Below are 12,577 nucleotides of genomic sequence, written 5' to 3' on the forward strand. Positions count from 1 at the left end.
ATCCCTTACTTAGCAAGTCTTGAAGCTGCTCCTTCAATTCTTGTAATTCTATTGGGGCCATTCGGTACAGGGTCTTTNCTCTTTCACGAACAACACTAACGAACACAAACGAGCTTGTTCACGATCTCTTAGCAAACGAGCTCCCAACTGTTCAAGCTCTGTTCGTTTATTAACCGAGCTCAAAATTTTGTTTGTTAATGTTCGTTTAGCTTAATAAACGAACATAAACGAACGCTTACCGAACACGAACACGAGTAGTTTGTCGAAAGCTCTGTTCGCTAACACCCCTACCCTCAACCAATTCAGTCTTTACTTTGCTCAACTCTTAATCCTTAAGTTGTTCTTTCTTTATTTCTTCAAACATGTTGGGAATAATTCTCATGTGGTATAACTCAATTTTAGCTTTGCTCCCACCTTGCTCTCGTACCTCCAAATTTAGTCTTTGAAATTCCTTGCATAAGTCGTCTGGCAGTACCCAAATAGCATTAAGAGTATGACTCGTCTTCCTACTCAAAGCATCTGCTACTACATTTGCCTTTCCTTCATGATACTGGATTACCAAGTCATAGTCCTTAATGAGTTCCAACCACCTCCTCTGCCTCATGTTCAATTCTTTTTTAGTAAAGATATACTTTAAGCTCTTATGGTCCGTGAAGATCTTGCACTGCACTCCATAAAGATAATGTCTCCAAATCTTTAAAGCAAACACAACTGCTGCTAATTCCAATTCATGGGTGGGATAATTTATCTCATGTTTCTTTAGTTGTTTTGATGCGTATGCCACCACTCTCCCATTTTGCATTAGCACACACCCAAGACCTTTCTTTGATGCATCACTATATATTTCAAATCCCTCAGTTGCTAATGGTAGAGTCAATACAAGAGCAGTGGTTAACTTTTCCTTTAACTCCTGGAAAGCTTTCTCACAACTTTCTTCCCAACGAAATATAGTAGTCTTCCTCATAAGATTTGTGATAGGTTGGGCTATCCGAGAAAAATTTGGCACAAACCTTCGATAATACCCTGCTAATCCTAGAAAACTTCGGACCTCCGTAACTGTCGTAGGAGTAGGCCAATTCATCACAGCTTGGATTTTGGCTGGATCTACTGAGATTCCTTCCTTAGTCACGATATGGCCTAGAAATGCCACACTATCCTTCCAGAAATCACACTTAGACAACTTGGCATATAATTGATTTTCCCTTAGTGTTTGCAACACGATCCGAAGATGATCCTCATGTTCTTTCGGATTTCGGGAGTAGACTAAAATGTCATCGATGAATACAATGAAAAACTCATCCAAGTAAGGTCTAAACACCCTATTCATGAGATCCATGAATACTGCTGGTGTATTTGTTAACCCAAACGGCATCACCGTAAACTCATAGTGGCCGTACCTTGTCCGAAAGGCTGTCTTAGATATATCTTTCTCAGCCACTCTCACTTGATGATATCCCGACCTCAAATCTATCTTTGAGAAAGTACCAGCCTCCTTTAATTGATCGAACAGATCATCAATCCGAGGGAGTGGGTACTTATTCTTGACAGTCACCCGGTTCAACTCGCGGTAGTCAACGCAGAGTCGCAACCCACCATCCTTCTTTTTCACGAACAATACTGGAGCTCCCCATGGCGATACACTCGGACGAATGTATCCCTTACTTAGCAAGTCTTGAAGCTGCTCCTTCAATTCTTGTAATTCTATTGGGGCCATTCGGTACAGGGTCTTTGAAATAGGAGTAGTGCCCGGTACCATATCAATGTTGAACTCTACTTCCCGTTGTGGAGGGAAGCCTGGAATCTCTTCAGGGAATATGTCAGGAAACTCCCTTACGACAGTGATTTGCTCAATTCCCTTCTTCTCCACATTCAAATCTTCCACCATGCATAAGAACACTTCACACCTTTTTCCCACATACTTCCTCATCTTGGCCATCGATACTAATCTCACATCGGGCAGACTTGCAGCTCCCTTATAGGACACACGTTTTCCTTTTGGGCTCNTTCATGGGTGGGATAATTTATCTCATGTTTCTTTAGTTGTTTTGATGCGTATGCCACCACTCTCCCATTTTGCATTAGCACACACCCAAGACCTTTCTTTGATGCATCACTATATATTTCAAATCCCTCAGTTGCTAATGGTAGAGTCAATACAAGAGCAGTGGTTAACTTTTCCTTTAACTCCTGGAAAGCTTTCTCACAACTTTCTTCCCAACGAAATATAGTAGTCTTCCTCATAAGATTTGTGATAGGTTGGGCTATCCGAGAAAAATTTGGCACAAACCTTCGATAATACCCTGCTAATCCTAGAAAACTTCGGACCTCCGTAACTGTCGTAGGAGTAGGCCAATTCATCACAGCTTGGATTTTGGCTGGATCTACTGAGATTCCTTCCTTAGTCACGATATGGCCTAGAAATGCCACACTATCCTTCCAGAAATCACACTTAGACAACTTGGCATATAATTGATTTTCCCTTAGTGTTTGCAACACGATCCGAAGATGATCCTCATGTTCTTTCGGATTTCGGGAGTAGACTAAAATGTCATCGATGAATACAATGAAAAACTCATCCAAGTAAGGTCTAAACACCCTATTCATGAGATCCATGAATACTGCTGGTGTATTTGTTAACCCAAACGGCATCACCGTAAACTCATAGTGGCCGTACCTTGTCCGAAAGGCTGTCTTAGATATATCTTTCTCAGCCACTCTCACTTGATGATATCCCGACCTCAAATCTATCTTTGAGAAAGTACCAGCCTCCTTTAATTGATCGAACAGATCATCAATCCGAGGGAGTGGGTACTTATTCTTGACAGTCACCCGGTTCAACTCGCGGTAGTCAACGCAGAGTCGCAACCCACCATCCTTCTTTTTCACGAACAATACTGGAGCTCCCCATGGCGATACACTCGGACGAATGTATCCCTTACTTAGCAAGTCTTGAAGCTGCTCCTTCAATTCTTGTAATTCTATTGGGGCCATTCGGTACAGGGTCTTTGAAATAGGAGTAGTGCCCGGTACCATATCAATGTTGAACTCTACTTCCCGTTGTGGAGGGAAGCCTGGAATCTCTTCAGGGAATATGTCAGGAAACTCCCTTACGACAGTGATTTGCTCAATTCCCTTCTTCTCCACATTCAAATCTTCCACCATGCATAAGAACACTTCACACCTTTTTCCCACATACTTCCTCATCTTGGCCATCGATACTAATCTCACATCGGGCAGACTTGCAGCTCCCTTATAGGACACACGTTTTCCTTTTGGCAGACTTGCAGCTCCCTTATAGGACACACGTTTTCCTTTTGGGCGACTTGCAGCTCCCTTATAGGACACACGTTTTCCTTTTGGGCTCCTCAGTACCACTTTATAGGACACACGTTTTCCTTTTGGGCTCCTCAGTACCACTTTTTGTTTGCTACAAAAGATCTGAGCCCTATACTTTCCTAACCAATCCATCCCTAGTATTATATCAAAGTCATCTAATCCAAACTGTATTAAGGTACAAGGGAAACTTTCTCCTTCTATGCTTATAGGTATATTCTCAAAGACATTACTACAGGTCACCACCTTCCCCGATGCAAGGTTCACTTTAAATTGTACTTGGGAACTAGGTACTAACTTTAATTTCTCTATAAACCTTGAGGATATAAAAGAATGAGATGCTCCAGAGTCAAATAATACATAAGCAGGTATATCACGAAGCAGAAAAGTACCTGCCACCACATCGCTCACATCCGCCTAAGCTTTACTCATCACAAAGATCCTTCCTTGCTGGGGTCCACTAGCTTTACTCATCACAAAGATCCTTCCTTGCTGGGGTCCACTCCTGCTGGTTGGTGCCTTGCTCCTTCCTTGCTGGGGTCCACTCCTGCTGGTTGGTGCCTTGCTTGTGCTTTGCTGGGGTCCACTCCTGCTGGTTGGTGCCTTGCTTGTGCTCTCATGGGGTCCACTCCTGCTGGTTGGTGCCTTGCTTGTGCTCTCAGTGTTACTATTTGCCATATTCACTCCATTCCTAGCCTTCACTTGTATTCCAGATTATTGGGTCTTTCCTTGACTTTGACTAGGACAGAATGACCTTTCCCTCGTGCTAGTTTGACACTCAAATGAGTGATGGCCCTTCTTCCCACAGTTGAAGCACTCTACCGGCATCCCTATACAATCGACACCGGGATGATCCTTCCCACATCTTTTACAATGGAAATGCCTCTCCTTCATCCATCCTCTACCGGTCATCCCCGCACTTTGAGTTGGGTAATCCCTCCTAGGTCTGGGAATCCCACTTCTTTGGTACTCCTGAACAGTCTCTCCTTGACTCATCTTAGATTTCTTCTCTCCCCCTTTGCTACTACCTTCAAATCTCCTCTTACCCTTCTCACGAACCTCCTTCTGCATCTGCTGGATTCGATAATGTTTGGCAGCCTTACTATAAGCCTCTCCAAGAGTCTGACACTAAAACACACAAACGGCTTTTTGAGTCTCAAAATTTAATCCACTTACAAACTTCCTAGCCTTGCTTGGCTCATCCGGGGCTAGGGCAGGAACAAATCGTGCCAGCTCAAGATATTTAGCAAAGTAGTCCTGAATAGATGTCGTCCCTTGACGTAGATGCAGAAATTCCTCATACTTGGCGGACTTAACATGCTCGGGATAAAAACGATCCCGCATTCGAGCCTTAAGGTCAGTCCATTGAAATTCTCCCTCTTGCCGATACATGGGTCCCATCATACTCCACCAATTGTCAGCTTCTTGCTGGAGATAGAATGTAGCTATCTCCACCCTCCTTTCTTCAGGACAATCTACAGCCTCAAACATTTTGTCGAAAGTCCTTATCCAATCTTCTAACACCAGCGGATCTTACTTGCCGGTGAAGAATGGCGGACGATGCCCGGCTATGATCTTAGCCACATCTGGCCCTCCCCGTTGATTATTGAGAAGCGCATTTCCCAAAGTTTGAGTCAGTTGGGTCAATTGCTACAAATTCTGCGCTAGCAGTTCCTCGGTAGGAGTTCCACGAGGTTCGGCTCTCCTTCTAGACGGAGCCATTATAAACTACTGCAGAACCAATACGAGGTTCAGACAAGCACAAATCACTATCTAACTTACACAGGTGCACACCAAATCGGGTGCAATAGTGACAGTTCTAAGTATCAAACATAATCTTAACCAAGTAAAATAATATCACACCCTCACCACGAGTCCTAAAAAATTTCCTCCCTAGAATTTCATCTTTACCTTCTTAAGATCCAATACTTATTTCTTAAAGTTCCACCCTAAAGTTCATGCCTAGGTCTCAACCTAGTGCTCTAATACCAACTGTAACACCCCCAGATTTTTCCATCATACTAAAAGGCATAATTAATCATAATTACTAATTTCCCAAAACGGAAGCGCATAAATCCAGAGATGCTACTCCACACCTAAGTTTATCACAAACTTAGATGCTAAGGTAGTCTTTACATCTACTATCCTTATTAATACATACTATTACTACCNCATCACAAAGATCCTTCCTTGCTGGGGTCCACTCCTGCTGGTTGGTGCCTTGCTTGTGCTCTCAGTGTTACTATTTGCCATATTCACTCCATTCCTAGCCTTCACTTGTATTCCAGATTATTGGGTCTTTCCTTGACTTTGACTAGGACAGAATGACCTTTCCCTCGTGCTAGTTTGACACTCAAATGAGTGATGGCCCTTCTTCCCACAGTTGAAGCACTCTACCGGCATCCCTATACAATCGACACCGGGATGATCCTTCCCACATCTTTTACAATGGAAATGCCTCTCCTTCATCCATCCTCTACCGGTCATCCCCGCACTTTGAGTTGGGTAATCCCTCCTAGGTCTGGGAATCCCACTTCTTTGGTACTCCTGAACAGTCTCTCCTTGACTCATCTTAGATTTCTTCTCTCCCCCTTTGCTACTACCTTCAAATCTCCTCTTACCCTTCTCACGAACCTCCTTCTGCATCTGCTGGATTCGATAATGTTTGGCAGCCTTACTATAAGCCTCTCCAAGAGTCTGACACTAAAACACACAAACGGCTTTTTGAGTCTCAAAATTTAATCCACTTACAAACTTCCTAGCCTTGCTTGGCTCATCCGGGGCTAGGGCAGGAACAAATCGTGCCAGCTCAAGATATTTAGCAAAGTAGTCCTGAATAGATGTCGTCCCTTGACGTAGATGCAGAAATTCCTCATACTTGGCGGACTTAACATGCTCGGGATAAAAACGATCCCGCATTCGAGCCTTAAGGTCAGTCCATTGAAATTCTCCCTCTTGCCGATACATGGGTCCCATCATACTCCACCAATTGTCAGCTTCTTGCTGGAGATAGAATGTAGCTATCTCCACCCTCCTTTCTTCAGGACAATCTACAGCCTCAAACATTTTGTCGAAAGTCCTTATCCAATCTTCTAACACCAGCGGATCTTACTTGCCGGTGAAGAATGGCGGACGATGCCCGGCTATGATCTTAGCCACATCTGGCCCTCCCCGTTGATTATTGAGAAGCGCATTTCCCAAAGTTTGAGTCAGTTGGGTCAATTGCTACAAATTCTGCGCTAGCAGTTCCTCGGTAGGAGTTCCACGAGGTTCGGCTCTCCTTCTAGACGGAGCCATTATAAACTACTGCAGAACCAATACGAGGTTCAGACAAGCACAAATCACTATCTAACTTACACAGGTGCACACCAAATCGGGTGCAATAGTGACAGTTCTAAGTATCAAACATAATCTTAACCAAGTAAAATAATATCACACCCTCACCACGAGTCCTAAAAAATTTCCTCCCTAGAATTTCATCTTTACCTTCTTAAGATCCAATACTTATTTCTTAAAGTTCCACCCTAAAGTTCATGCCTAGGTCTCAACCTAGTGCTCTAATACCAACTGTAACACCCCCAGATTTTTCCATCATACTAAAAGGCATAATTAATCATAATTACTAATTTCCCAAAACGGAAGCGCATAAATCCAGAGATGCTACTCCACACCTAAGTTTATCACAAACTTAGATGCTAAGGTAGTCTTTACATCTACTATCCTTATTAATACATACTATTACTACCTTACATCCCAATAATATACAACCCAAAATCTATAGTAATTTCTATCATCAAGAGTAGATCCATTTTCTCTTCTATCGCTCTCGGATAACAAGATCTACTCCATACCTGAAATTCATTTGGAAAACAGAATTAGCACATAGTGCTAAATAATCCCTACTCCACCCTGTAAAATCATGGTTTTGGAAAATAGTTTTATTCTTTGTTTTCGAAAAACAGTTTATTTCACATGATAACACATTTTCAACAAGATTTCTCATATAAGAGATATTCATTTCCTCATTATTGTTTCAAAGAAAATATGTGCCAATAATCACAATTTCCACATGTATGCACAATATCATACTCATAATACTCATACTCATAATTATAATCATGTCCATACTCATAATCATACCCATACTCATACTCATACTCATAATTATAATCATAATCATATAAGCATTTAAATAGAAATAACCAGCTTTTACCGTAATGAAGTTAAAGATATTCCAATTAACACCACAATTTCCTTCTCATTTCCATCACCTCACCACAACCTAGTTATTCCAACTAGGGGAAGCAGATCTAGGACCTTTAGTGTGCACACCCCTTGTCGGGATTCCAAGCCCGCAGGTTAGTCACTAGCTATAGTAACCCTGGATCTGTTTCTACAAGGTTACTCAAGTGGTTAACACCAATCATTTTGGGGCCCAATGTTTGTGATTCCATTATGAATGTTAAAAAGGAAGATCCTCCAACTTCACACCGTGATTTCATTTTATCTCATTCTTTACTTTCTCACTTTATGCACTTTGAACAGTATAAGTCTACTTTTGTGTGTGTGTGTATATATATATATATATATATATATATATATATATATATATACCTTCATATATCCATACACATATAAGGTCACACCCGCTTATACATATATAGTATTCTCACATACCACTTACACGCATATAGTACCAAATACATATATATATATGGTAATATAAATACATATACGATAGTGTATATATACACGGTATTAATGTATGTATATATAAATAATAATAATAATATGCGTATATATGTATTTCTACGGTGTAAATATATGTAAGTATATATAATAATAATGACAAGAATATCATCAATATAACTAAATGTATAGGGATGTATATATGTATATATATATACAATTTATATACGTATATATATATAAGGTTGTAAACACATATACATGTCTACTACATATTTTCATCACAACATAATCGTATACTAGTTACTTCATATAATCATCCACATATCTACATATATTCATGATATACCACAATCACACCAATCTTTCATCTACTAAAATCTTTATATCCATACTTTATCAAGAAATTCATGAATATCATGGTGGAAAAAGGTTTTGGTGGATATAAAAATTACCTTATCTTCTTGAAAGTCTCACTAATTTCCTCTAGATGCTCACTCTTCCACTTCCTTTGGTTCTTCTACACAATCCATAATTTATCCACAACATACATAATATTAGATCCTTGAGAACACTAACTATACTAAAATAATTACTAAAATAGGATTTTCTTACCCAAAAATTTTCCTACAAATCCTTAAAATAGGATTTTCTTACCCAAAAATTTTCCTACAAATCCTAGGAAGTATATAACATCATACAAAAATTTTCCTACAAATCCTAGGAAGTATATAACATCATAACCACATATTCCTACAAATCCTAGGAAGTATATAACATCATAACCACATATTTTAAGAAAACTATACTTGGATTCAAGATCTAGGAAGGAAAATAAAGCTTTTGAACTGGTTAAAATTGAAATTTACCGGATAGATGATGAGCTTGTGAAGAACTTAGCTATGAAACTTCTTGAACTCAAGGAAGAAGATGAAGTATTTTTCCTCTCCCTTTTCCCTCTCCGATTTCGGCCAAATGGGAAGAAAATGGGAGATCAAAGCTTTTATATTATTTCTTATAAGATAAGGGTGAAGACATGTGGCATAGAAAGTGACACTTGTCACATTTTTGTGGTGGGTAAGGGAAAATATCTTCGGTTAGACTGTTATGGGTTAAAACAGATATAATTTCGGTAGAAAAATAATTTAAACAGAAAAATTTTCGAAACCAAAAATTTATCTCAGACTAAAACTCAAAATTGGGCTAGGTTCGGTACACCGCGAAATACAGCAATGCTACGATCAAAATAAATTTTCACTGCTACGGGCTAATTTAATTGAATAGGAAATTCAAGGTTAATAGCATGGTGCCCAATAACCCATTTCCTAGGAAAAACGGGACAGAACACATACTCTTAAAATTTTTATGGTTCATGACCGGTACGTACGATCGCAGCTTATTGGGAATATTTATTAAAATAATAATGTTAGGAAAATACGGGGTATTACAGTCCAATCACAAGAAATTGCCAAAGATAACAGTAAGCGAACCGTGGTTGGCTTAACCACCAGACTGAATGTCTCGAAGAAGTCCTGCCCAGCTACCTGGTTAAAACCTTTGGCCACAAGACAAGCCTTATGACGCTCAATCGAACCATCAGCCTTCCGCTTGGTTCGAAAAACCCATTTGCAATCTACAACATTCATCCCAAGCACAAACGGAACCAAACACCATGTCTGATTCTACAAAAGTGAATTAAACTCTAGGTCCATAGCCTCACGCCACTCGGGATAAATAACTGCTTGAGAATATCACGTAGGCTCTGGGACACCAACCTAAGAGACCAAGGTCGCGGGCGGAGCACCAATATGCGAACAACTCCGCGTAAGCATAGCATGTGTGCGAACAGTGGGCCGTTTCACACGCCACCCACACACTAGTTGCCTTGATGCTGCCACTACTGCAGCCTGCATCATGGTGCGCGAATCGGATAACTCACTATCCACACGAGGTGGCAACACTGGAGGAAAAACAGTCGCACCATGCAACCCTGGAACCAGAACACGCACACTGCCAACACGTACCCTACGACTCCACCAAATTAAAACATCACCCTAAGGACGAACGGGCGTGGCAAACGGATAAACAGATTCATCAAACCGCACATGGTGGCAAATAAAAATGTTGTTAGTATTTAGGTTTAAACAACGATAGCCACGAAAAGAAACTAGATAACCAAGAAAGCAGGAGAATTAATTTGGCGACCTTCTTCCACCGGATCTTTCACCTTCTCCTCAACTTATAATATTTTTCGGCCATCAAGGTGCGCCACCCTGTCCTCTACTCATATATGGTCCAAATTCATTCCACTCAAAGTCTCAGTTTTCCTTTCGAAATTGCTTCATCGTTTTCTCCCTTTCTCAGATTGTCTTCATAAATTTGGTTTCAACCTTCCCTCTATCTGCCCATTTTGTCGAACCGAAAGTGCATCTCTAGAACATTGCATGTAGAGCTATTCGCGAGTTCAACGAATATGTCTCTTCTTTGCGGGTATTCTTGATGTTAATCTTAGACCAACTACCTCAGTCAGTTCTGTCTGCCAAGTCTGGTGGCTGGCGGAGCAACCACCAAGATCAAATGCAAACTGGGATACAGTTTCAACCATTTTTCATAACTTAATGCCAAGCTTCATCAGCTACATTTTGGTTTTGACGCTAATACCAACAGCGATAATAATCGTAATGCTCCGCGAGTGGCCTCTCCAATTAGGTTTGTGCTTCTCATCCCTGGAATCGGCCAAGGACCTTGTGGTCCAGTGGCATCAAACCCTTCCATTTATACGGGAGGTTGTGGGTTCGAGTCTCAGTGGAGGCAATACTGATTCTTGTGCTTCAAGACAGATACTGCATTGTAATAGAGTCAGTAGTATTCAAAAAAAGTCTCTCGTGAGACCACCACCGTCAGTTGCTCTGTTCATCGCAAGTTGTGGCTGCCGTCGACCAAGAGAAGTGAGAGAGGGAGAGGATGGAGGTTGCGGTTGACCTTGTTGGTCGCCGGAGCTAGTCGGAGAATAAGAAATATGTGTGAAAGGATTAAAATAACCTCATTATTTTAGGGTTTAGGATTTTCCGGTGGGATTTGACCGACAATTTAATCAGAGTGACTAAAATTGATAAAAATTACATAGTTAAGTTACAAAATTAACAGTTTTGAAAGTCGTGTATTGCAATTAACAGACCCTATAGTCACTAGACCAAAATGACAATTTTCTCTTAAAATAGCTAATCATTACAAGTTAAAAAATGCAACAAAAATTTGGAAATATTCCTAATTAACATATGTCTTGCTTTTGATTCTGTTGCAATGTAATATTTGTTCATAGTTACTTTCTCAACCAAATGAAACACAAAGAGTCAATATTACCTCCACTGAGGTTTGAACCCACCCCTCTCATGTGGGGGTACAACCGGGTGCCACTAGACCACAAGCTCTTTGGCAACATGTCTTTCTAAATTTATTTTGCTTTTCCTGAATTTCCATTGTTTTGATGTTTGTTCGCTCACACACCTAATTAAAGGCTAAAGCTATGCCTTTTATATTCTTTATCCGCGTTAGACCAATTCAAATACTAATAATATAATACTCCGTAGTAGTCAAGATGGACTTGGAATTGGAGGTGTTAGATGATGGAGACTTTAAGTCTTGTGGAAATGGTGAGAACATGAAGACAAATACTTACCGGTATTGTTAATTAAAATCCGTAAATACAAAATTATTAATGAGAGAAATGTTATTAAAATTATAAATGCGATTTAATTTGTAATTTTTTTAATACTACTGACATTGTTACAATATACTACGTGTCTATACATACTTTCTCAACCTACTGAACCCGTGACCTCCCATTTGAAAGAGCTACAGTTATGCATCTCGACCATAAGGTCTTTGGCGTTTTAATTGGTAATTTAATTATAGGAAAGAACTTTTACAAAATCAATCTTGTCAAATTAGTCCAAAAATGATAAATTAACATATACGTGTTTCTCAATAATTTTGTTTTTCCTGAATTTCCATTATTTTGATGTTTGCTCGCTCACACACCTAAAGGCTAAAGCTATGTTTTGTTCTATTCTTTAACCGCGTCGTTAGACCAAATACTAATAATATATAGTAGTCAAGATGGAATTGAAATTGCGTGCAAGCTGAGGTGTTAGATGATGGAGACTTTTAAGTCTTTGAATTGTGGAAAATGGTGAGAAGATGAAGACAATTGTGCTGTCATCTACAATTCTATATCATAAATTGAACGCAGGTATTTTTTTTTTCTAGAGAAAAATTAAAGATAGGAAAAATGATGTTTTTAATCTTTGAATTGTTTCATAGTAGCTGACTCAATCTATGAATTATTTTCACAACCATTTTTCATCTTTCAATTGTTACTTTTGTAGCCGATTTCACCCCTGACTCAATGGAAACGTTAAACTTTAATTGAAGTTTTATAAATGAAAATTTTTATTTTTGGTCCAATAATTATTGGAGTATTGTTAATTGGGATCTACGAGTTTAAAAACTATCAATTTGACTTCACAATTATTCAATTTTTCTCAATTTTAGT

At 39.7% G+C, this 12,577-nt stretch overlaps 2 protein-coding genes across 2 annotated transcripts; both read right to left on the bottom strand.

Annotated features, from left to right (window-relative positions):
• Positions 1-4,047: 4,047 nt before the first annotated feature.
• LOC116023531 lies at positions 4,048-4,824 on the bottom strand. The gene is made up of 2 exons (XM_031264530.1): positions 4,510-4,824; positions 4,048-4,461 (listed from the first exon to the last, which is right to left on the bottom strand). Exons 1-2 carry the CDS (start codon positions 4,822-4,824, stop codon positions 4,048-4,050), a joined length of 729 nt encoding a protein of 242 aa, XP_031120390.1.
• A 798-nt stretch (positions 4,825-5,622) lies between these two features.
• On the bottom strand, positions 5,623-6,399 carry LOC116023532. The gene is made up of 2 exons (XM_031264531.1): positions 6,085-6,399; positions 5,623-6,036 (listed from the first exon to the last, which is right to left on the bottom strand). Exons 1-2 carry the CDS (start codon positions 6,397-6,399, stop codon positions 5,623-5,625), a joined length of 729 nt encoding a protein of 242 aa, XP_031120391.1.
• Between the last annotated feature and the right edge of the window lie 6,178 nt (positions 6,400-12,577).

Source organism: Ipomoea triloba, chromosome 6 (assembly GCF_003576645.1).
Source record: "Ipomoea triloba cultivar NCNSP0323 chromosome 6, ASM357664v1".
NCBI lineage: Eukaryota > Viridiplantae > Streptophyta > Magnoliopsida > Solanales > Convolvulaceae > Ipomoea > Ipomoea triloba.

What these genes read in the sequence shown, in the direction of transcription:
- LOC116023531 (XM_031264530.1), bottom strand. Translation starts at nt 4,824, where the DNA reads ATGTTTGAGGCTGTAGATTGTCCTGAAGAAAGGAGGGTGGAGATAGCT. An exon ending in CAAGCAAGGCTAGGAAGTTT is followed by an intron (nt 4,462 to 4,509) that starts GTAAGTGGATTA and finishes TGTGTGTTTTAG; the next exon opens with TGTCAGACTCTTGGAGAGGC.
- LOC116023532 (XM_031264531.1), bottom strand. Translation starts at nt 6,399, where the DNA reads ATGTTTGAGGCTGTAGATTGTCCTGAAGAAAGGAGGGTGGAGATAGCT. An exon ending in CAAGCAAGGCTAGGAAGTTT is followed by an intron (nt 6,037 to 6,084) that starts GTAAGTGGATTA and finishes TGTGTGTTTTAG; the next exon opens with TGTCAGACTCTTGGAGAGGC.